Source organism: Plectropomus leopardus, chromosome 17 (assembly GCF_026936395.1).
Source record: "Plectropomus leopardus strain MGB_pleo_1.0 chromosome 17, ASM2693639v1, whole genome shotgun sequence".
Taxonomy (NCBI): Eukaryota; Metazoa; Chordata; class Actinopteri; order Perciformes; family Serranidae; genus Plectropomus; species Plectropomus leopardus.
Window position 1 is genome coordinate 19,955,651 of NC_142192.1, and position 24,806 is coordinate 19,980,456.

Here is a 24,806-nt window from a genome sequence, read left to right on the forward strand (position 1 = left end):
CAGTTTGCTCATGTTTTAAAGAGTTAAATCACCAATCACATTGCAGGTAAGCTCTGGATGTTTTACTCACTCATTCTCCAGCAGGGTCATGCAGACCACCTCCTTGACCCCCGGGTTGTTGGCCTTGTCGCAGGAGCAGCCCTGCAGGCTCCAGGTGGCCAGACGCACCACGGGCTTCCCGTCCCGCAAGCCGGGCGGGGGCTCCACGTTGGGCCTCACGGAGATGATCTGGGTCGGTCCTCCGGGCGGGAGGTCCAAGTCGTCGCTCCTGAGACTGAAAGAGGTCGGGCTGGGGTGCGACTTGGTTGTGCAGGTCAGCCCTCCGTTGGTGTTGGTGGACGGCGCCCTGGAGCGCTCCACGAACACCTGGAAGCGGATTTTGTCCAGCAGGGAGCTGTTGATGTAGTTGACCCTCACCAGGTCCTCGATGCTCTTGAACGGGCCGTGCTCCGCCCGGTAGGCTACGATATTCTTGGCGATCTTCTCCGTGATGCCTCGGATGCTCATGAGCTGCGCCGGTGTGGCGGTGTTAATGTTCATCCCGGTGCACGACTCCAGGTCTTTGCGCAGGGAGGACGGGGAGTGCTGGGAGGAACTGGTCCTGCTAGAGACGCATATTTCCAGTTTGATCACCTCCAGTTTGGTTGCCCCGATCCCGCTCACCAGAGCCAGGTCCTCCACCTTTTTAAACCCACCGATACAGTCCCGGTACTCCACAATATTCTGCGCAACGGTGCGGTTGACTCCCGGTAGAGTCATGAGTTCCTCCTCGGTGGCTGTGTTGATGTTTAGCCGCTCCTGGTTCACCAGGATGTGGCCGAAGTTACAGGCGGCGCTGAATTTGCGCTTACCGCAGCTGAAGTCTGTGGGGTCCCTGGGGATGGAGCGGTGGCAGCCCAGACTCCCACCCATGGCTCCAGCGGGTCACCGGGGCTCGGATCAGTGCGGAGCAGACAGAGGGCCACGGCGGAGAGAGATCAAGCTGAAACACAACCACCACGGGAACCGGAGACATGAAAGTCACACACATACACACACAGATATCCGTTTCATCACAAACTGCTTCGTTAAAGATGATATTGATTATACGCACCAGATGTCTTCAGTCCTGGCTACATGCTGCTGTGTCCCACACACCGATCCAGCGTCTCTCCGCAGCCTGTCTGTCTGTGTGTCCTCTGGGGGAGATAAGAGCTGGATGTTCAGGCTGCTCTATAAACTTTGCCCTCCAACAGTCCCGTCCTGTATCACTGGCCACAGGTCGGCCTCCACACACGCTCATCTGACAGGCAAGCGCCAGCTCTCACAGCTATACACACCTCTGCTCCCAGCGCGCGTCAAGTCACACAAGTTCACACAGGCAAACACCGGAACACGCGGGATCAGTCTTCAGAATAAAGGTAGCTACGGTGAGAAGGTGGAGCGCGCAAGCCTGTTAAATAAATACATAAACAAATAAATATACCTATGCGTAAACACTTATGCCAAATATGATCAATAACAGTCATGTGCATATCAATTTTGATAATCTATTTTTTCCATATTTAGATTGGTTGACCATTTTGGTTGTCCATAAGAATCTGCAAGATAGATTGAAAATTAAGTAATTAACTTAATTTAGCTGGGGGAAAAGCATAAATCAAAACATATATTTATAAATATTATTTTCAAATTTAGTGTAAAATTAGAAAAAATATATATTGGAAACAAATGTGGAAGTGTATATTGAGAATAAATAAATACGTGAGGAAATTTAAAAGTGAAAAAATAAATGAATACAGGTCTTCTCAAAAACTATGCAAGCCCAGAAGGTCTATATAATTAAATGTCTATTCAAATGAATAATAAAATAATTATTTTTGAATGTCAATAAAGGTTGAATATATGGTGGATGGATAAAGGATATTATGTATTTCTGTATTGGTGTATGTATTGACTGGTATTTGTTTCCTTACATTTTCTTCACTGACATATTTTCATGTATTTCTACACTTATTAAAAACATAAAAATGCTCATGATAAATTTAAAAATTAAATTTAGAATATATTTTGTCCTAATTGAAGAAATGCTTCTCCATTCCCAGGTCCAGAAGGGACATGGGAAACAGATACATCTTTTAAATGTGCATGAAAAAATGCAAGTATATAGACTAATTTAATTTAGTCAAAAAGAAAAAAAATATTGTAATACAAATTTCAATTATTGTCAACAATATACTAAATGTGTACATTTATGTGTAAATAAATACATTAATGTGAACTTTAATATGTATCTACTTACTATGCCCCCCTCCAAAATAGACAGTCTTAGATTTCTTTTTGCTTTTAGAAAGGGAAAAAGAAAAATTCTTAAAATAAATTAAAATAAGATGTTTTTTTTCTCATGTACATATGATCAGCCCTTAACATGTATATTTAATTACTGTTATTTAGGAGCCTTGACTGGAGATGTCTGGTCAGCTAAAAAATTTTTTTTTTAAAAAAATGTGTCAATCCGGCTTTTATTTTGAAACCTAACCCTCCTTTCCTGTCGTGTATTTTCTTTTCCTCCATCAGCAGCAGCAGCAGGAGGCGCGGCTCCTGGCATGGCAACTAAATGTTTTCTGTCACTGGGCTAGACGAGTTTATTACATACATGTAAATTAAGACTACATCCAAATATAGATTTAGTTTTCATTTTTGGTTAATAATTGATCATTCAGTATTGATGCCTGGTCTTCTGGTACAGCAACAACAGGAACTCTACAGTAAACCAGTATAAGGTGGTTTTAAAATATTCATAATCTGCAAAAACATATAGAAATTATACATTAAATTGATATATGTTGAGTTTGCTTATCAGTAAAGACCTTTTAAACTAATAAAATGTTCTGAACTGCATTATAATCCACAGGAAGTATGACTGACAGATGGGTTTTAACATGCAGTTTCTCCAGTCACCCTCCAGTTATTCTAATTAAAATAATGCCTTTGATGGAGGCTAGGCAGAGGGGAATTCCCAACAATGTGTGGTGTGTATTATCTTTAAGATTTTATTATTCTTCTTATTAACTTTCAAGATTTGTTTTCTAAGAATACAGATGTGTTAAAATCTAAATCTTAAGTGAATGCAACCATGAAATATTGGGCTTGTATGCAGCAAATGGGCAAAGCATTCACTGTTTGACTGTGGCCTCCATCAATGGAGGGACATGATTTATCACCTGAGCTCCTCCAGCTCTGATCCTGTCTGATTGGATTAGCATAGCATTATAATTCCAGATAAAACGCAAGCATTGGCTTCATTCTTTATCAACAAAGCATGTGATCATCCATTGATCCTGTGTTTTATCTCCTCTGCAATGGTGTTGAAAGACTCTTCATTCATTGATAGGTTTAGACTATTTTGGAATTAGAGACACAGTCACAAAAGGACTAATGAACATGTGCACTATTGTTGATTCCAGTGTTAAGAGTGCATTATTTTATGCTATAAGACTATTGTAAAAATGCCACTTAAAGGATCTCAGGGAAATATTTTTGGACCCACAAGAAAATTGAAAGAGTCCCTTTGAGTTCACTGTGGTAACGGAGGGTTCTTAATCTGGATTCTTAGAGTTTAAAACAAGTCAGATTTGAGACTTTTTTAATGCCACTCAGAATGAAAATTAGGAATTTTGATTAAACTTTGCTAAAGGCATTTAAACAAAGTTTTGTGTTGGATTTTGTTATATTCAGAATTCTAAATATTGACAAAGATTTTCAGTTTTATTGTAAGTGCATATCGGTTCCAAATATCAGTTGTTGGTCTCATTAACTACAAATAATCGGTATCTGTACCAACCTTGAAAAACCAATATCGGTCGACCCCTACCTCAAAGTATTGACAGTTTCTCTTAGGGGGCTCTTAAGAGTACTAAAAAGCGGTTCTAATGAGTCTTGTGGGGGTCTCAGGGGTACTTATGAGGGTTCTATGGGTTTTTGAAAATGTTTTAAGAAGATTGGAGAGGTTCTATGGGGATCTTTGAGGTTTTTCTGGGGTTCCTAAGAGTCTTGGTTCTGGGGTTGCAAAGGTTTTCCAGGAGTCCAAAGGTTTCTGGAGCCCTTTGTAAGATCCCAGTGGTTCTTGATACAGTCATGTGGATTATTGAAATAGTTTCAGGGAGTTCAAAGCATAGTAAGGATGGTAGTTAAATTGTTTAATTACATACAGCTTTTCTGTAAGGAGAGAACGATAATTGTATTGATATTAGGTTTCGTGGTCAGCTTGGCTTCCTCTCCATAGACAGTTATGTATGAAAAACGGTATTTAACAAATGCAAATTCTAATACAGAGCACTGCGTTTACTTAGTAGGCTCATAATGTGCAATTAGTAACCAGTGACATGTATGTCTGGCCCTGACAGAGAGTGTGGTGCAGACAGTCAGCAATATGCCAGGATCCTCTGTTAGTGAAAGGATAAGCCACTGTTGACATCACAGCTCTATTTACAGCCAGGATGCCCCATTGCATAAATACTGGACATTGCCACCCCTGCTTGACCTCAGCTCTTATGCAACACGGATAAAGCAGAAAATCTCAAGCACAGGTACGGTCCAAGATAAAAACCCAAGAAAGGACTCCAAACTGAGATCAACATCTCTACAAAAGGGCAAACGGAAAAGAGGAATGATTCTGAGGTCTGATTCCAGATCAGTTATGAGGATTTAGATTTCACAGTGATATGAATTTGAATAACACTGTGGCGGCTTAGGATCCATGTTCTCTGATGGTATCTTAGTATCCTGTTAGTTCATGTTAAAATCTTGTGGTTCTTGGCAGTCTGAGTTCTTGACAATTGACCCGGTGAGCGATTCAATTAGTCTTTAAACCAAGGCCATGTGTGGCAATACAAGTGAGATCATTTCAAGTCTGAGATATTTTAACATAAAAAATGGTCAAGACTATTGTTTTCATACAAATATAATAGCTTTATATACAAGTGCCAAGTATTAGCATTGGTCTCCAAAAAACTGCTTGCAAAGTTAAATATTCTCCTGTCCTGCTGGCTGTTGCCTTTCTACCTACATAAGAGGCTTACTCTAGTGGATAAAAACACTGAGACTCAGAGTGTTGACCACATCAGTGGCACAGTTCCTAGAGTCTTATCACTTTGCCCAGAGCTGGAGCTAACCCAGAAACACAGCAGCTCTCAGTGAAACAGGTCAATGTCACAGCAGCAATTAACCAAACACAAACCAACTTTGATTGACCTGATAAGGAGGAGAATTTGGCAGCAATTGTGCAGTTAAGGCACAAAGAGTGAATTTGAAGGTAGAGTGTGTGAACATGGAGGTACAGTGGGTTCTCTAGTATAAGGTAGATTGTAATGCAGTCAGGGCTGGTCACCGTCTTTTTGGGCCGAATGAGGTTTATCTTGTCATGTGGGCTGACACATGGGGTTTTGGTGTACACCTCTGTAATTGGCTTACAGTATTTTTACCTGAGTGACCCGAGGACACAGTTAGCCAATCAGCAAGAGGAGAGGCTGAAGCAGACTAGTTGTCAAACATGAAAGTTTGTGGCGTGATGCTGCAGTACAGCTATGTGTGTGTGTGTGTGTGTGTGTGTGTGTGTGTTATATCCCACATAACAGCTGGGAGTCCAAAGGGTCCAGCTTTTGTTTGAATAAGCCGGAGGCAAATACATATTTAAGGTTAGATGACTAAATGGAGCCAATACAGACTTTTTTTGAAATACAAAAATAAAAAATGGTTGTCTACATCTAATATGGGTATGATAGAGGTTGATTGATTACATACTGTATTGTAATACTGATCTATATATTGTCTGTCTGTGGAAAGACCTCACTAAATAGGTCCACATTAATTTCCTATTGCTGTGTTTGCTTAAGTCAACCGTGGACAGGAAATAAACCTTGACCCAAGCTGTTTCCTAGCAACACAATCCCCGTGAAATTGGTTTCAACTGAGAGTGTCTCAGAATGGTCAAAATGTGGTTACATTGTTCCATCACCACAATGACAACATATTTGGAAAGTAAGACTACCTCTAGTTATTTGGCAAGAAAGATACTGACAAATATTAATGATGAGCTACAATATTTATTTTAAAACATTTATTTTGGTTTTAGTTGGCTATCAAAAGATGTTTAGCTGCAATCTATCATGTAATATGAGCATGTGTCCAGAAACACTAATAGTTGTTCTCATAAAGTGCCGTCAAATCCCAGAGCCCAAGGAGGCCCGACTCCTCCAAAATAACATAGGGAACCACTTCAAAACCCCATAATCTAACCGCAAAAAATCCATGTCTTAAGAACATATAAACCCCCAGAGCCCTTAGAAGTCCCAGAGTTCAAGGAATTCCATCAAAAATCCCCCATTATCCCTGTGACATTACAAATAATTTTACATGTCTTTTGACCAACAGACCAAATTCACACTGTACTCGCTCTCAGGACTATTTATTTCTATAAAATCATCATGTAAATGCAGAAACCAGGAAACTGTCTCTTAAATGCTATGCACCACGCGTGGAACAATCTTGTAAAGCTTCTAAAATTAGACAAAAGTGAAATTTAGCTTCATAAATAAAAATAGCTCCCTGACGTTTCACAAAGTAAAAGTTCCTCCCATGCTGACACTTGCTTTGCACTATTTAATCAAATAATTCATTTTATCCCCGATCACTGAAATAAAACGCCAACACAGATAATTGGCAAAATGTCAGATATCGGCCCCAATAATCGACCAGGCCAAAAAATTTGCGAGATAATGAAAAAACGTATAATTTTGTGTCATCAATGGAGCATTTTGGTAACACAGACCTGGTTGAAAATCGACAAAGTATCCCTTGAGGTGCACTTAAAATGCTCCCAACAACCCCAGGACCATCTTAAGGTGCTCCTTTCAACACCTCTTTTAACACCCTTAAAGACCTTTTGGAAGAACTCAAGGAGCTCCTTTTAAAAACAAGTTTCCCCAGTAACCATCACAAGCATCCACTTTGTATCTCTAGAGTCTCGTGGGCCCACAAGGACTCTTTCAATACCCTCAACAAATCCCTTGAAACTCCTGCATGACTGCCAGCAGCCCCTTAGCCCATGGTGGTCTCAGAGCTCCACGACTGATCCTCCCACCAAAACTCTCAAGGAATCAAAACCATAAAAATGAAAAAACAAGCTCACTCTAAAACCTTCAGTGTCATCGGTGCCAAGTTAGCAGCTATCACCTCGGTGACTCTGAGACAAGAGGTGGACTGTGTTCCTGATAATGCCTAATTTGACTTGGTCAGGCAGAATGGCAGTAGGCAGGTTGAAAGGCCCATCCTTTAAATAGGTGAAAGGCTATGGCAACACAAACGGAGAGTGAATCCTTTACTAAACACAATGAGGGGTTTAAGTACATCAAGTGGAAAACAGCTGGGTCATGGTTAAAGTTCAGAGGGATACTGATAAGGCTGATCATGGAGAAGTCCCTGAACCTGTCAGCAGTCATGTGCTGCCATCTGTTGGAAGTTAATATCACTAAGTCCCCAAACTCTTCACTCTGAACCCGAGAAATGCCTTGATGGTAAACTTTGGTTACGCCATATTATATTCCCAGTGGTATCTGTGTTGTATTCTCTTTCTTGAACACTTCAAAAGCACTCGTTTCCACAGAGCCGCCCCGTTCAGTTTGTTACATATTAGATGGTAAGGTTATGTTTCAAGTCCTTTTTTAAAAGTTGTGGATGATAAACCAGTACAACCATCCCGTTGTGTGTGAATAATGTTGTGTGTATTTTAGTGTACTCTATTTCATGATCTTTTATAACTTAAGAAAAATGGATTTGAGTACCATATAAAGTGCTCTATGAATAAAATGTATTTGGTTATTGCTTCCTTATTGCATGATATAGTTAAAGGTATAATGGACATGCCAGTCCAGTCTGAGGCAGATTCTCTCATGGTGCATCCCATTGCCAGACTGTACACAGAATATCCTACTGTAATTCTTTTCATAATATACAACCATTTTCCAGTTAGTACAAAAAACACCAAAATATTTAACTGTTTTATACTAAAAGTAGATGACATAATATGGGCGTCATCAAAGGTCATTCAAATTGTGACTTTAGAATGATGCTATCGATTTAACTTAAAGACAGAACCTGTTTTACCAAAAATCTAATAATTTATTTCTGTTTTGTTTTTGACACAGTTCGTGCTCACTGTTTAAGCCCCTAAATTCCAATAAAGGGAAATCATAATGCCACAGAAGAGAATATTTCATGACAAACGAACAATATTTAACAAATTATATGATGGTGTGAGGTTATCGGTGGTCAAACAATCAAGATCTAAAAGATAAATCAATCTCTTTGATCTCCTGCCATCAGGCGAACGGTACAGAAGCATCAAATCCAGAACAACAAGCCTGCTTATAATAGCCTCATCCTAAAGGCTAGTTGATCCATCTGATTCTGCTGTTAAGACTTTATCTGAACTTTACTCCTCACGACTGTACTTTGCTCTAATCATTTGGCACTTTTTATCTTTATATCTGTACTGGGCACTTATTAACTGATTTTTTTTATAGTGTTTTTAGTGACCGTGTTCGTTTTTATTTTAAGTGAGGATGTTTTTAGTGTTTAATATTTTTTTTTTATGTTTGTCGATCTCTGGAAAACGCTCTTTCATTCTGCTCTGCATGTTACTGTATAGTGAAACGACAATAAAGCTGAATTGAACTGAATGACAACAGTGTGCTTCAAAATTTGTAACAGCCTCGGTAAAGGCCCTCTCGAGTTCAATCCAAATTGTTTTCCCAGATAGATGGCAAAGAACTTGACTGGCCTGCACAGAGCCCTGACCTTAGTACCTTTGGGATGACCTGGAACCCAGACTGGGAGACGCGCTTCATCGCCAAACATCAGTACTGGATCAAAAGGGAGCAAATCTCTGCAGCCGGGTAACAACTGTTGGAAAGCCTGAAACCAGAAGAGCGGAGGCTGTTACGGCAGCACATTAATGTCCATGGGTTTAGAACATGTTTAACAATAACACAAGTGTGTAATGTTAGGGCATATACATAAACGTCATGTATATTTTTAAAAACATTTAGTGGAGATCACCTGTGTTTTTTGTCCCATCATAATTTTATTATGTGACTTTTTACAGTAAAAACTGAACATTACAAAATACAGATGCAGTACACAAACAGTGCTAAATGTGATGCAAAGAAAGCCATCTTGGTAAAGTTACTGAGTTGACCACTGTTTGGCTGAAGCATCTCAGCTCCAGCTTTCCCATCCACCAACATCCAACACAGGCTTTCCACATCTGGCCCCTGGAAAGATTTGACGCCGTTGGAAAATGTTTTTAAATAGAATCTGCAAAAGAAGTTCAAAGAAGTAAAAGCCCTTCAAAAGCAGTTTCTTGACCCTGTTACAGGAAACTTTTTTTGTTTCCGAGAGCAAGGCTGGAAAAGTACCGGCTGTGATACTGGAAACAGAATTTCTTTACCAGGGCCAATGCAAAATGGAAAAACAAAAAGAAATTAGCAAAAGAACAAGAAAATGTTACAAATGGTTGAAGTTAAACACTGCAGTTCATGGTTATACAATTAAGAATTTACATTGCAGGAGATGGAAGAGCATACCACTTGGGAGGAAATTAAATGCGATACCTAAATAAGTGAACCGAAATATACGTATATATATATATAAAAAACAGTGCCTGAGGTGAGCTTCAGCCTGACGCTGTCTGCAAATGTGCAGGAAGTGAAAGGCCAACCTCTTTGTTTGTTTTTTGGCATTAAAAGGATGCAGCACAGAGCAGTGCAGCATCCAACATTCCCAAAGTAGAAGAAGAAAAGAGGAAAGAAAGACTGAACTCTGCCTCCTGTTTGTCATGAAGGAAGAACACCAGTTGTGTTTTCAGTGTGAATATTCTTGTTTTTTGAGCAGTTACCTAAAACAGGACTTCACACTGAATCTAAACCGAGATAATAACAATTATTTGAGGAACAATACTGCCCCCTGGCTTTCACTTGATTATTACACAGTAATATGGTCAAACAGCGAATGATGTTGACAATCAAGGCTGGCAGGTTGGCAAAAGAAATAATACACTGTAACATCAGGAGGGTCCTCCAGAGTAATTAAAATATCTTCTTCTTTTTGTTCTTTTCCAAGGTTCTGTAAGAACAAGAGGAAAGGAGACCAGTCAAGCAACTACCTTTATCCAAAAACACAGTTTGGTTCATCTGATGCAGGGTGCTTATCCACAAAGGAATAGAAGAACAGCAGTTTCAGTTGGCAACTTCAGTATTTTTTCTGTGCTGAAATATCTAAATCCTGTCCGCAAGTTCCCGAAACAGGTGCAACACTGATCCTCTATGGATGTAATATAAAGTACCATAGAACAGGAAATATAGATATAAATCATAAAATGTGGCCATGACTTCTCTAAGTGAAGCTGAAACACCTGAGCCTCAATAAAGAAAAGGCAGACCACTTTCACACCTTGCATTAAAATTTGTTTTGGGTGATCGGACATTACCTAACCACATTTGAATTTGGGTCACATAGGTTTAAATGCACCCACGATGCACTGACGATAAATTGTGATCCGAGCCAAATGATTTCCTGAGGTGAACAGGGTGCATTGTGACCAATAAAAAAAAAAAAAAAATTGCAAAAGTGGCCCCAAAGCAAAGCAAATTGAGTATCCCTGCCTTAAACCCTTCTTGTCTCTCTCATTATTAATCAGCATGTGTGATGTTGTATTTACCTGGAGGCGTCTAGTTTCTGCTGTTCCAGAATCCTCTGCTGGGCCTCCCAGCTGGCCTTCTCCTCCTCGTGTTGGCGACGTTTCTCTTCCAGTTCTCTGTGTTGGGCCTCCAGGTTCTTTTTCATTTGCTCGTGACGCCGCTGGAGCTGCAGTGTGGCAGACGCACAGCCGTAGGTTACCCGAGTGTTAACAAAGGAACACAAACATGTAAAAACGCACCCTCGTTATTATTTTACCTCGGCCTCAGAGTCTCTGAGCTTCTGGAGCTTCTCTTTGACCTTCATCTCAAACACTTGCTCCATTTCCTGTTCCATCTTCTTCATCTTGGACACGTGGTCCCGTCGTTCCTCTTCCATCTGGGCTAGAGGACTCCTGGAGACACAAGCCAGCGTTCACACAGACAGCACACAGTGGCAGGTGTGTGGGTGGTCACACATTTCTTGTCAGAGCTGAGCAGAAATGTGCTCCCTTCCCGAGTATGAAGCTCTTTCTAACAGCGGAGTGATGGACAGGAGGAGAGGCAGGACCAGGGAAGGAGGAGAGGTGCGACTTGCTTGCCTTCCCTGGAAGCCCTCTGTGACAGACAGCTTCCAGCGAAGGCTGCAGCTGGAGGATGACGGGGGTAATAAGCCCTAATTCTGACACTAACCACGCCCTGCTGCAATGACGTCTTACACTATACCTACTTTTCCTGCTGAAAAAGAAAGAAAGAAAAAAAAAACAAAACTAGAGGTCCTTTAATCTTAGACAACAGCAGCTGACATTATCTTGTTTGTAAATGTAAAATTTGTCCGATATGTTAATGAGCAATATCAATAAAGGTTAGTTGGTGAGGTAGCTAGCAAAATTTGTTCATATTAGCTGTATAAAGATGATTGTTAATAGCAGCACAGTTAACAGTTTTACAAATACAAAAACAAACTGACCTAATTAGATCATTTATTATGAGCTTTTAGCTACACTGCTAATGTGGCTTTAGGGATAACGTCAGCTGGTCTTCGAGGAGGACATTCCCATCAGCCTCAATTTGCGTTTAGTTCTAAATAGCAAATGTTGAATGCTGAAAAGCTAAGATATTTGTTGAACACAATACATATCCATGATTGGGTAGTAACGGATTGCATGTACTCAGGATTATGTAATTGTATTACAAAAAGCTAGTAAGCTCAGACCAGAAAACATTTGAAAAAGTTGTCAAGTCATGTTTTATTTAGTGTTAAATCACCTGAAAATAAGAATCGATGTGTTTTAAGTGAGCAGTTAATATTGACATTGTGAGTGCGTCCTCACAAGAGGTTGTGCGTTGTTCTAAAAATCGCCCAGAACGGACAAAACAAACACCGGTTCTAGATAATACCGTATGCATTTTAGCGTCGGCCATCGTAGTTAAGAGACGTTCCACAACCTCACGGCCAGATGCCACTAAATCCTACACACTGGACCTTTTATTCAAGTACGTCTGACATACAAGGTTTCTTAGACAAGCGCTCCACGTTGTGGCGGTTGTTACTAAGGCTAATTAGATTTGACCAAACGTGAATGCTTAATATGCAAATTTCATTTGCATTTAAAATTCTTTGACTTAAAGAGAAAAAAAACAATTTATGACATTTTTAGTATAAAGTGGAACATTTTGATTGATTTGATAAATTTCATTTGATTTTGAAGTAATCAAAAAAAATACTCAGATTAGATTACATTTTAATTTATATCCATTTAATCCAATGGACTACATTACTTATTACAAAAACTGTATCCATTGTATTGTATTCATGTATTCAGTGACTGGCTACATTTCAAAGTAATCTGAGCCAAACCTTTAATGTCATACTTTCATTTTTCTATTTATTTTACGAATAAAAATAATATTTTTTTGTTTGTTGTTTATTGGGCAGATTAAAAAAAAAAAAACGCATTTCAATTATTACAAGTTTTGTTTTCTCTTTTAAATCCTACTGAGTAGTCTATAAAGGTCTCCCATACTTACCAAATGTCATACTAAACCTCAGTATTCATTTTATGTATCATAAAAACATTAGCATTTAGTTTAAAACCAGTTTGCCTTTTTCAAGAATACTGATCAGCTGAATTGACAACATAAGTGGATTTTATCTATTTTGATTACAAAGTCACCATGCCTTTTATCACCTGAAGTCAGATAAATGAAAATTGTGCTTTTTTTAGATAATCATTTGCCATTTTTGTTGTGGTTAGTGGCAATATGTTAAATCTTAATGTGCTGAATTAATTGCATTAGTGTATTCTATTTAGCTATGTCTTACTGTAATTAACGGTGGCTTTGCTGCTATTTTGTAACCAGTTTGTTGACATCTCTGTAATTCCTTTAGCCAAGTGGGAAATATCGTAGCTCTGAACATTAATACTGGAAGATTAATTAGCATGTAAAGTATAAAGCCATTAGTAAAGTACAGTAAATATTTTAACAGTGGTTAACCCTTTGAAACCCGAGCAACTTGGCTCAATTTCTTGAGAAACATGAGACGGTGCCGATGAGCAACTTAACAAAAATTTGCAAGAAATTAAAAGTTGCAATATTACTTAAAATTAGCAAAAATAGAAACAGCAAATTACCTGAAATAAAAATAAAAATAAATAGTAATACCTATAAATAATAAAAACAAATATTTTTTCTGTAACCTAATTTTAAATTTATAATCAGAAAAAAATATAGTTTTCTTGATATATTTTCCTAGTTAATGATCATCTCTCTCTCTCAATTATTCATATACATATATATATATTTTAGCTAATTTTCAGGTCTTTTCTTTCTTTTGTCACTTTTACATTTTTTTTTTCCAATTTGCAAGGCCTTTCATGCCATGCTGCGGACTGCATTATTTTTCCATATCTTAGAATGAAATAAAAAGGTTTAAATGCTTGTGAAAGGCATCTGAATGTTACACAAGAAAACTGATGTTGATCCAGGTTTCAAAGGGTTAATAAGAAAGGGTAAATGACACTGCGAAGCAAGTAGCCGAGCCAGATGACTGATGCTTTAACTAGTGACACAGATTCAATATATTACCCGCACATCATGTAGAAGCTCAGAAGCAGTGACAACTTTTGATAGTATTTGTGTTTTTTGCATAAAATTGTGTGATAAATACACATATGAGTGTTGCAGGTGAAAAAAAATAAGGAAATGAGGAAAAATGAAAATGATCAGAGAAAGGAGTGGAAATTAATTCTTTGGAAAGGTTTTGAAGAAGTGAAGTAACACTTACATGCCATCATCCGTCTCAGGTCTAAAAACAAACAAATGCACAGACACTTAGCATGCTGCCATGATCCATGCATTAGCTTATGAGAGTGTGCTGGTGATTACTGACAGCTGCAGTCGGTGGATTAGGAGTCAGATGGTGCCTCAGTTAGTACGGTCAGATTAAACACAACTGATATTGGTGGCCAGTTAGCGGGGGGTTAGTACTGGCTTGTTTGGGCAAGGAATGGGTTTAAAGGTTTGTGCTGCTTTAGTGACAGCTTGCCAACGTTAATCTGAGGGTCAATCGCTGCAGACTTTGACCTCTGAACTGTAGTTTCCTCCGTGGCTACACAGTGACTGAGCTGCTCACAGGGTCCTGATGGAACCAGCAGCCAAATCAGCAACATTAACCCGCCACTTCACACTATGAATGTGCATCTCCGCAACACCACCGCTGAGTGCATACTGTGCAGATGAACTTACTTGGTTAGCTGTCCCTTGCTCTTGTTGTTGTCCACACCGTTGTAGGTGACCGCAGCAAGTTTCCTGCTGCGGTAGTTCTCGTAGTGGACATTGTTTGTCACATCTTTCAGGTCCTGCATGTGGGTCCTGAAAAACAGCAACAGCAACTCTGAGAGTGCGGTACTCTGGATAACCCAACGGTACATTCCCACGGCGCTCTTTGTTTGTGTCCAGTTTGTGTCAGAGAGTGATCTGGCAGAGTGAGTGTTTCTGAACGCACCCTTGGTTAGAACAGTGCATTTACAGATATGTGTACCTGTGATAATGCTAATGCTAATTTAGGCTAGTGAAAATCAAAATGTAAAAACAGGAAAAACTAATCATTTTACAATCATTTTCATTTTACTACTTAAAATATCATTTTACTATGGCCAAATATTATATAGTAAATAAGACTAATATATTACTATTTACTTTTGTGAACTAAAAACACTGAAATAACACGTGTTATGACTACAGCTATACTGTAAATCTGTGGTAATGCCATTGTTGCCATGGTAGCGACTTGTCAACGAACAGCAGCCACCTGTCGTGCGAGTTATCTGACCGTAGAACTGAAGCAAAACACACTTATTCTAGTGAGATACTGGCATGTAAACAGACATCACCTCAAAGATAGACTCATAAATCCTATGTGCTATTATTTTTATTAAAACTTATTTAAATGTCACATTTGGCACTGATGAATGGAGAGAGGATGATGTGTGTTTTCTCACCTGATGAGCATGTTCCGGAGGATTGTAAAGTCACAGTGCTCTCCGTTTTCCACTGTTAAGAAGAGACCATCAGAGCCGTTTAGATACAAAAACATGGAGTGATTATAGCATTGTAAACATAACCGATCCCTTCAGGGATTATGAATATGATGACTATGAATACAGCAAAAAACAATGAAGCTGATAATTTTATTTCACTTGATACAAACCTATTTTTTTGAAAGATCTGGCCATCAATTTTGTCAGTTAAAATTACACTGTTTTTACCAAAGTGATAGCTGAGCTCTAAGAACGTGTCCACATTGCTAAAATGAGATGTAACGAGGCAACAAATACAAGCAGTCAGAATATCATATAAAATTACAATTAAACCATTTTATTTGGAGGTAAAATTTAAAATCAGAGTGCCTGTAATGCTAATAAGGATAACATTTTCTCACTGCACAGGAAAACTGTGTGTGCTCACAATAGCACGTCCATTTTCTCTTCCAGATAACTGTGAAGGACCTGGAGGTTTGTTTATAAACTGTCTGACCTGCCAACCGTATCATCGTGCTGAAAGAGGTCTGCATCCACTCATGGGTGAGTGGCGCTACAAGCCATGTGCTATCGAGTTTTATTACATTCAAGAGAAGGCAGACATCTCTACGGCCAATATCTCCAACACTCTGCAACTCACCAAAACAATACAGATTTATAAACAGCACTACAGGTAAGTGAAAAAGTGCCATATTGCCAAAAAAATTGTAAAAGGTGACGCAAAAATGAATGTTAGCTTTTTAAAAGAGAGAAAGAAAATTAGAAAATGATCAAATAAGTACTGATAAATATAAAGAAAACTACATTTATAATACAATATATATTAAAAATAAATAACAGAATAATAAGCTATATTTATTAATTATATTTATTTATTCTATCTTTTTTCCAGGTCATTTCATGCTTATGTTGTGCTACTTTTCTTTACTGGTGCTAATTTCACATAATTCTTTTATTGATTTTAAGCTAGTTTCTTGCTGATTTATGGGTCATTTCTTGTTAATTTACTTATTGCCTTTATTCCATGTTTTTTAAGAAATCAAGCTAATTTGCTCAGGTTTCAAAGTGTTAATATCTTCTCCATGTTTCAAAATTCATCTATATTCTAATTTATTTGACTAACAAGGTTATTAATTTATGTATTCAGTTATATTTTTTTTATACCTCTAGTGTCTTACATTGCCTTCCACAGTTAATTTGTTGAGGCCCTGCAGCGGCAAAGAGTGGACGGCTGCAGCACCAGCAGCCATCAGCAGGTGGCATCAAGTGCAGCCGTTTGTGTCCCTCCCACAGTAAAGCTCACCACAGTCCTCTGGGGTTTCTCTGGACTGCTGTGGTAGAGTGACTGCATAGCTTCTCAGGGACCTTGCCCTCTTTCTCTCCCTCTCTTCCCCACCCTCTCTCCATATTTATGCTGACATGGAGCCAAAAACATTTTTGGTATTCCAAAACTCACTCCCCATGGACGGCAAACACTGGCGGCAAACCAGTTTCATAGTAGCACTCCTACGAGTCATCCGCCAGGCTGTACTGTACTCAGTTCTGCAGCTACAACAACAGAGTCTATATGATCTGGAATGTTCCCCCCAATTTATTAAATAAGGTAAATGTGAATCTGTTGCGTTTACACTGGAGCTGTAATCACTTTAAACTGAATACGCTGTCACACTCTCACCACAATGTGACAGCAACTTCCTGTGTCAAGTCAACAAGACTCTCATATCCTGTGCGTCTAGTTTCCCACTGTGACTCGTTTTTTCATATTATCAGTTTTGCTTGTTTGCGTTTTCTTCATATAGTGCTGCATTGTTCCTCTTCATCGGTCGTGATGAGGAGTTACACTGGCAGCAGAGGAAACAATTGTCTCTAAGCCACTTCATTACATTAACTGCTATTATGTTTATTATCAGTCAGGCAGTTTATCAGTCATTTAGGAGTTAAATCAGATACACATGTATTAAAGGTTTCCTGTGGAGTAATCTTATAATCTTCTTATGATTAAACAGTTCTGTTTGCGTTTAGTTTTTCTCACTAAAACATGTGTATCCTTGAGGCCTTCCAAATACATTTACCCCCTCGCCTCAAAATGTTTTAAATATTTTAAAAGCTGCATCACAGCAACATCCCTAGCAGTCTTCAGTTCTTCAAACATTTTGCCGTTTACTACTTTGTTGGCACATTGCTGCCTCTAAAGATTGTTAAGTGGAATAGCGCGAAACAAAGGGATGTCTGATATTGAATTTTGTAGACGAAGAACAAAAGACTCCGTTATTACAGTCAACTTTCTGTACATAAAGGGTTTCATTTTTTAAGTGATATTGCCAAGAATTGGGGCCCAAAGATCCTGTAGAACCTTTTTTAATGTTGAAAAATATTGTCAACATGTGCCACTAATCTGACAAATTTAAACATTCCTGAAATAGCACATTTTTAAAAGGACAGCTGCATGTCTTTTCTGTCCTGAACTGCGCCAACAACAAACTGACTTTAGGCAGATAAAATAGGCTGTAAATGCCACAAGCGTCTGCTCCATGAAATCAATTTCACTTGACAAATCTCTGTTAAACATCGTGTTTCTGTCACATTCTGAGCGGCACGCTGACAAAGGACCAACTCTGCACTGCTAAAGCTTTGTTTTAATGGCCTGCATGCACTACACATTTGATACATTTAATAAAATGTGTATAATTATCTACAAAAGATGTTTTCTTTCTTTATATAATACACTGATGAAGATTTACCAAGTGGCAATTTGTATACTCTTCAACAGAAAGAAGTGTTAAAAACAAAAAATCCTGCCTCTTGCTCACCCAAAAATACTCATTGAATTATGCTTCCCAGGAAGACAAAAATGTGCCAATAAGCCTTGAATCCTGCAGGATTTTAATTGTTATATTTAGTACTTTTTTTACCATTGGTCATTTAGGAAATGTAGATATCTATCTTGTTTACTGAAGGAAGAAGCAAGGAAACTTGCAACAATATTTTTCCTTTTTAGATGCAACTGGCAGCTCTATAGCTCACTCTGTTGGTTGGTCGGCCCACAAGAATTTCTCCACCCTTTGGCAGTCACTGGTTTTGAAATTTGGAATGGAGGTCTTGCATTGACAAATATGTGTGTGTGTGTGTGTGTGTGTGTGTGTGTGTGAAGGTGTGTTTATGGTTCATGCCAATTGGCTTAATATGGGAAGCGGGGAAAAAGGCACATAACTTCCAAGGACTTTCCCACTGCGGATACATTAATCAGGAGTTAAAGGACAGCTGATTAACTATGTCCATGCCAATGGGCAACGCATGGATGGATGCATGTGCGTTCGGTTGTGCACAGCTGTTGTAAATTTGTGCTTGTTTTGAAAATACAGGTGGCTATGCAGAACATTTGGTCAATTTTATCTTGATATTCTGGAAAATCTAAAATGCATATATCAACTGTAAATGGTTAGACAGCTTTCAGTTTCTCCTCCTTTAAAAAAGATCATGATAACAATTCTCTACAATAAACTAATTTCAACTAATTACATTTTTTTCTTTCATTTTTAAAAATATAAGTGTCATTTTTAAAATAGGTATATTATTATATTTAAAATATAATTGCCATTTTTAAAATAAGTATATATTTATTATCATATTTAAAATAGAATTGCCTTTTTTTAAAATAAGTATATTATTTTTATTATTATTATTATTATTATTATTATTATTATTATTATTATTATTATTATTATTATTATTATTACTACATTTGCCTTTATCTTTTATTATTCACAAGGAAGCTTGAAAAATATGCTTTGTATCTGAAATCTTAACTTTACATCCTCACTCATTTACACATTATTGTTTGGCATTGTTGAATATTCCACACAGAAAAAAATCACAAATATGTAGTAAGCTTTTCTTTTAGTCCATCATTCTTCATGCTGATGCAATCTCTTTCTTGTCTACTATCACAGTGTGCACTGTGTTTATTCAGTAACACAGGAACATGGTGTGTGTGTGCTAAATATTAAGATGAGGGCAAAAAAGTAGCACATGGTTTGTGATTCTGCTTTGCAAACCATCTGCACATGATGTTTGCTCAATAATCCAATAGAACAGTGGAAATATTGGTGCGTTTTCATGTTTGTTTGTGTGTGAGTGTGAGAGAGACTTCACTTTGTTGATCAATTTACAGACCGGGATCAGTTGACCTTTGACATCTCACCTTCAGCAACACCCCAGGGGTACTGCCTCCCGCGCACTCGCTTTCCATTGACCTCGATAATGGTGTTACTACCGACCACAGCCAAGGGTAAACGATCCTGCAGCGAGAAGGGAGGGGACACAACTGTTACATAGCTCACGAACATCGGCTAAAAATACATAGGAGGCTGTGACTGTGCAGTAACATGCGAGGAGACATAGCACGTATGACATAGATCAAAAGACATGGCATTGAAAACAGTTCAGAGCAGCTGAAAAACGCAGAGACAGTTTCATTTAAAGTTTCACGGAGGGTTGCTTTAGAAGAACAGACCTTAATTTTACGGACCATTTTCATCTCCTCCTCATCATCTGTCTCTGGGAACTCGTAGATTTTGATTTTGTGCTCCTGGATTTCTTTCATGATCTGCAGGGAGGGAGCAGGAGAGGCAGAGAGAAATGGAAAAACCAGAAACATTAACAGTCATATCGGAAGTTAGTCAGTACACATGAGGAGGAACCTGTGGTATCTGTTTATTCAGTACACACGCATGACCACTACCACGACATACTTTTGTATTTGAAATTTACGAACCACGAACACTGGTTCCTGAATATACAACACTGTGAGTAAACTAGCACAAAAAGACGGAAGTCATCAACACTATTGGAAAATCTGACTTCTACCTCCTTCTTTTGTTTATGGTACTACTACTGTCCAGGAGTGAAAAACACAAAGCTGTGGATGTCTATAACAACAGCGGATCACAAGCTAGTAAAAGACACACAAATGTTACAACAAAGAAGCACAACTTTCAATGTCAGCCTGTTTTTGGTCAAACAAAAAAGGGCAAAAAAAAATCTACTGAATATTTTGATGATTGATTGTTTAGTCTATAAACCATAAAAACAGGAAAAATATAACTGCAGTTTCTAAGAGCCCAAAGTGAAGTCTTTAAATTGCTTTTCTGGTCTAACCAATGGTCCAAAACCCAAATACTATTAAATATCAAAAATGACAAAAAAGCAGCACATTTTCACATTTAAAAAGCTGGAACCAGTCAATTTCTTAAAATATTTTTTGCTTGAAAAGTGACTGAAATGATACACGGACTATCAAAATAGTTGGCAATAAATTTTTCTTTCTATCGTCTAATTGACCAGTTGCTGCAGACTTGGCAGAATGGGCAACCAGGAACATGAATGAGAAACAAACTGTATTTAGTCCAACAGACAGAAGGTCCATTGTTCTTCACAATAGATATGCAATGGAAAAAAACCCACATTAAATCATGTAGTCGCATAAATAGAGTGAAGACTGTGATCAAACAACTGCAAAATTTGAATAAAGAATGAAATGATATTAGCCAAATAGAAACATATACATTCAGCCAGCAGTGGCACAAACACTCACCTGCTTCTTAAACTGTTGACACTCCTCAGGAGTCATTGTGTCGGCTTTGGCGATGAGGGGGATGATGTTTACTTTTTCATGTAACCGTTTCATAAATTCAATATCGAGGGGCTTCAGTCTGAGGGAGAGGCAAAGAGAAGAGAGAGTTAAATGGTCAGAGTGTCAGTGATTGACTGGTGGAAGTGGAGCTGCAGGGCTGGTGGAGGGCTGCTGTCACACACTGCGCTGAAAGTCATTTTTCAGGGCTTGGCTGACTTCAAACTGCACATCTGGATGGAGAAGGCAACACTGTAAATCTGTCTGTTTGGACTCTGAAAATCCTCCTTCAAATGTCACTGTAATGTTCTGCTATTGTATAAATGAACACACACAGACAAGTAGAAAAAAAAAAGTAAAAGCGCACAGAAAACAACTTGAATTCAAGTCACTTTTCAGTATTTCATAATCCAGGGTTCGTACAGACAGGCGCAAATCCAATCCAAGGACAAATTTTTATTTAAGGTGGAAATTGTTTTCTCCACAAACATCTGTTGCAAAAAAAATTGCACAAATTCGTATATGGAGCACACATACTAGGGCCTAAAATCAATTTATTATTAATGAAATGCTGCTAACTTACTGCCAAATTGTAGATCAAAACTTGTGATAATGGCTGACGCTGCTCCGGTGTGAGTGTTTTGCAGGCTAGCGAAGCAACCTGGTGCTGACTATTTACTGCTTTTCATTGGTCCTGATATGGCATTAGCAAATATTTGCAACCACAGCTGTAAAACAATTATATACCACCTCTCATAAAATAATTCATCATTCTATTCTGCTGTGAATTCAAATATCCTTTCAAGGACCATGTTAAAAAAATGTCTGATTTTCAAGGTATCAAATTTCTGAGAGTTGAATTCAAGTACTCAAGCACTTCAATCACCTTACAAGCTGAACCCTAATAATCAATTCTGTTTGATTTTCCACAGTTTTATGTATGAAGCCCTTTCATTGTAATGTGATGTAATTACTCTCTGGTTCATGGCAACAAAATGAAGCCTGTTGAGTGATTTTAAGCCGTACAGTGCTGTGTAAATGAGGAGATCAACAAGTGAACAGTGCACAACTGTCACAAACAGAGGTGTATACTGATGCCTTACTCAAATCTCATTAACACTTCCAAACAACTTATGCACATGAAGTCTGACCTGCAGCCTGATAGCTCCACAATTGTAAAGAGACTAGTGCTGGTCTAATGTTCTAGTGCAATTCACACACACACACCCACACACACACACCGCTCTGGGCCAGATGACGGCTGTGGTCAGTAACCCAGGCTGGGTCACTGTGAGCCAACAGGCTCAACAGCACTGGACTGCAAAACCACCTTTTGTTGTGGGCAGCACAGTGCGGCTTAGTGTGTGCAAACAGCCAGGCCAACTGTGTGTGTGTTTGTTTGGCAGCGGCCAGAGCCAAGACACAGATGGGAGGAATGGGGTCTCCAGGTCAGTGAGCTCAGGACAGATTACACCAGTGTTATGCCTGCATGGTAGCGTGGTAGGAGGCCACAGGCAGAGCTGGCCAGGTTTGGACTGCTTAACTGCTGCCCAGAGAATGAGGCAGCAGAGGAAAACCAGTGAAACACAACAGCTGAAATGTGCAGCTCTGTTTCTTATTTCATCCAATACGATGAGTCAATAATGAAGTGACGGGAAAACCTTCTTAAAAACAGAGATTGCTTCAGCCGTGATATAGCAATCAGCAACTTAAAGTGTGGGCCAGTTGTGTAAAATGGAAAGGTCGATGGCCCCTTCCCTACTTACTACCCCCCTGCTTTTGGCCCTCCTGCTTGGAACACACCTATCCTAAAATCTCTACCACACACCTGTAAAGTTTTGTGACCGCATTTTGCACAGTGTGCCGCTAATGGGTCGACAAAGTCCGTCCACAGACAGACAGGCAGACAAACTGACAGCCGGCAAAGTACCCAAAACTGCGTCTGAGGTAGTTCCCATTGCAATAGGTAACATTAGGAGCACACTTTGCCATGATAACACACACACACACACACACACACACACACACACACACACAAAGTAAAAACATTGGATTAATATGTGCAAGAAAGCAAAGGCAAAGTGGTCACAAGCAGCAGATGCCAAACCTCACACCACACCACTTCCAGCATAGACAGGAAGCTGGAAGACAAAATAGCACAGCAGAGTACTTTTTTTTGTTGTTGTTGCTAGGAAACATACTTTAAGGTAGGTCTGCTGGTAGTTGATTTACCTTTATCAATTCTAGAACCCAGAGTGAATCTGGTAGTTACGTAGTCTAACTCTTTGAAACCTGAGCGAATTGGTTTGATTTCTTTAAAAAACACGGGGAAAAGGCAAATAGCAACTTCTCGAGACACCGCCGAAAAATATGCAAAAAAAAGTAAGAAGTAAAGTAAAAATGTAACAAAAAAATAGCCTGTCAATAAGCATTAAAAAAACAAAGACAAACAGGAAAATGTCCTATAAGTGCTTCAAATAAAATATACATGCATTTATTTATTTATTTAACTGTTACAAAATTTTAAATACAAAATTACTATAATTATAAATCAAGATTTCTGGACACTCTTCCCTATATTTCCCTATATACTTTTCAAATAATCCTCCCTTCTTTTTTGAAAAAAACTACTTTTTAGGTGATATTCTTGTCACCTTTTACTAATTTCTTCCAATTTGTGGGACATTTCTTGCCAAGTTGGTCATTGCCTTATTCCCCATGTTTTCGAAAGAAATGAATTTGCCCAGGTTTCAAAGGCGGTGAAGGGCGTCTGAGCGCAGCACAAGAAAACTGATGTCGGTCCAGATTTCAAAGGGTTAACTCAAGAGTGTCATGTCAAGACTCTCATTCTGCAATCTACAGACTTTTGCATTATTTTTAAAAATATGTGAGAAACCCTTAAGGACTCTAAACCATCTAAAAAAGGGGTGAAATAAGTCTGAACATATATTGCTAAATTCCATTGAAGTAATCAGAGTGTAACGTTCCCTTCTTCATGAAATTCAATGACCAGTAAGATCTCTGTAGTACCTACCCGTGTCCAGATGGAGCGATGAAATACAGGCAGCACTGCACTCTGTTGTCTGGCATCTGCCGTCTGTTTACCCGCGACTCTGCGTTGAGGTAATCCTCAAACTTATTGTCGATGTAATCGATGACAGGCTGCCAGCTGAGGACCACACATCATTCACATTAGTGTCAGATTCAGTGAAACAATAGTAGTGTGTTGTAGCTTATACTTTTATTAAAGGTATACAATGCAGGAGACTCTACATTCTGCCTGTATTTTTTATTTCCCTCTTATTTTGCTGTGTTCGGGACATTCCTTTGCACAGCTTGTAGACAAGGGGTGAACTTTATAAAAAGGGTAGCAACCAGGTGCCAGAACATCGGCAGCATGAATCCAAGAGAAAGATGCAAAGCAAATATTGTGAACAAGAGTCAATCTGAGGTTACCTTTCACTTTCACTGGCGATACTGTTCACAAGCAGAACCCGGAGGTTCCTGCACAGTATACCTTTAACCCCTGAGTGACGGCTGAACTCACCAGTTACTGTTGTCAACTGCATCACCAAAGCCTGGGGTGTCAACAATGGTGAGCAGCAGCTGCACTCCTCCTTCCTTTATCAGGACCTTTGACTGTTCCACCTGCCAAGATGATGACACAAATCAGTTAAAATTTTTTACAAACAATAATAAAATTGCTGTATATTCCTGTTTTAAATAAGTGCAAGCCAGGTGGTCGATTACTAATTATTTACTTGTAATTATTTTAAAAATACAGTCAATTCCCTCAACCTATTAATGCTTAAAAGACAATTAACCATCATACATGATTGCTTGGTTGACACACTGAGAGCAACAGGCGTTGATTCTGTAAGAAAAGAAGTTCACGTGTCGGCAGCCCCAAATGGCAACATG

The 24,806-nt window shown here is 38.8% G+C and overlaps 2 protein-coding genes across 2 annotated transcripts in view; both read right to left on the bottom strand.

Moving 5' to 3' along the window:
* eepd1 (endonuclease/exonuclease/phosphatase family domain containing 1) overlaps positions 1-1,327 on the bottom strand; it is a 29,698-nt gene extending 28,371 nt beyond the window's left edge. The window contains exons 1-2 of the mRNA XM_042506842.2: positions 1,094-1,327; positions 71-982 (exon numbers count right to left, since the gene is read on the bottom strand). Coding sequence (XP_042362776.1) covers positions 71-912 — 842 coding nt within the window. The 5' untranslated portion in view covers positions 913-982; positions 1,094-1,327. The remainder of the gene's footprint in view (positions 1-70; positions 983-1,093) is intronic.
* A 7,772-nt stretch (positions 1,328-9,099) lies between these two features.
* The window catches only part of septin7a (septin 7a), a 33,507-nt gene continuing 17,800 nt past the window's right edge, over positions 9,100-24,806 (bottom strand). The window contains exons 3-13 of the mRNA XM_042506017.2: positions 24,433-24,533; positions 23,920-24,054; positions 20,850-20,967; positions 19,770-19,862; positions 19,458-19,554; positions 15,218-15,269; positions 14,463-14,588; positions 14,002-14,022; positions 10,993-11,128; positions 10,757-10,902; positions 9,100-10,161 (exon numbers count right to left, since the gene is read on the bottom strand). Coding sequence (XP_042361951.2) covers positions 10,125-10,161; positions 10,757-10,902; positions 10,993-11,128; positions 14,002-14,022; positions 14,463-14,588; positions 15,218-15,269; positions 19,458-19,554; positions 19,770-19,862; positions 20,850-20,967; positions 23,920-24,054; positions 24,433-24,533 — 1,062 coding nt within the window. The 3' untranslated portion in view covers positions 9,100-10,124. The remainder of the gene's footprint in view (positions 10,162-10,756; positions 10,903-10,992; positions 11,129-14,001; positions 14,023-14,462; positions 14,589-15,217; positions 15,270-19,457; positions 19,555-19,769; positions 19,863-20,849; positions 20,968-23,919; positions 24,055-24,432; positions 24,534-24,806) is intronic.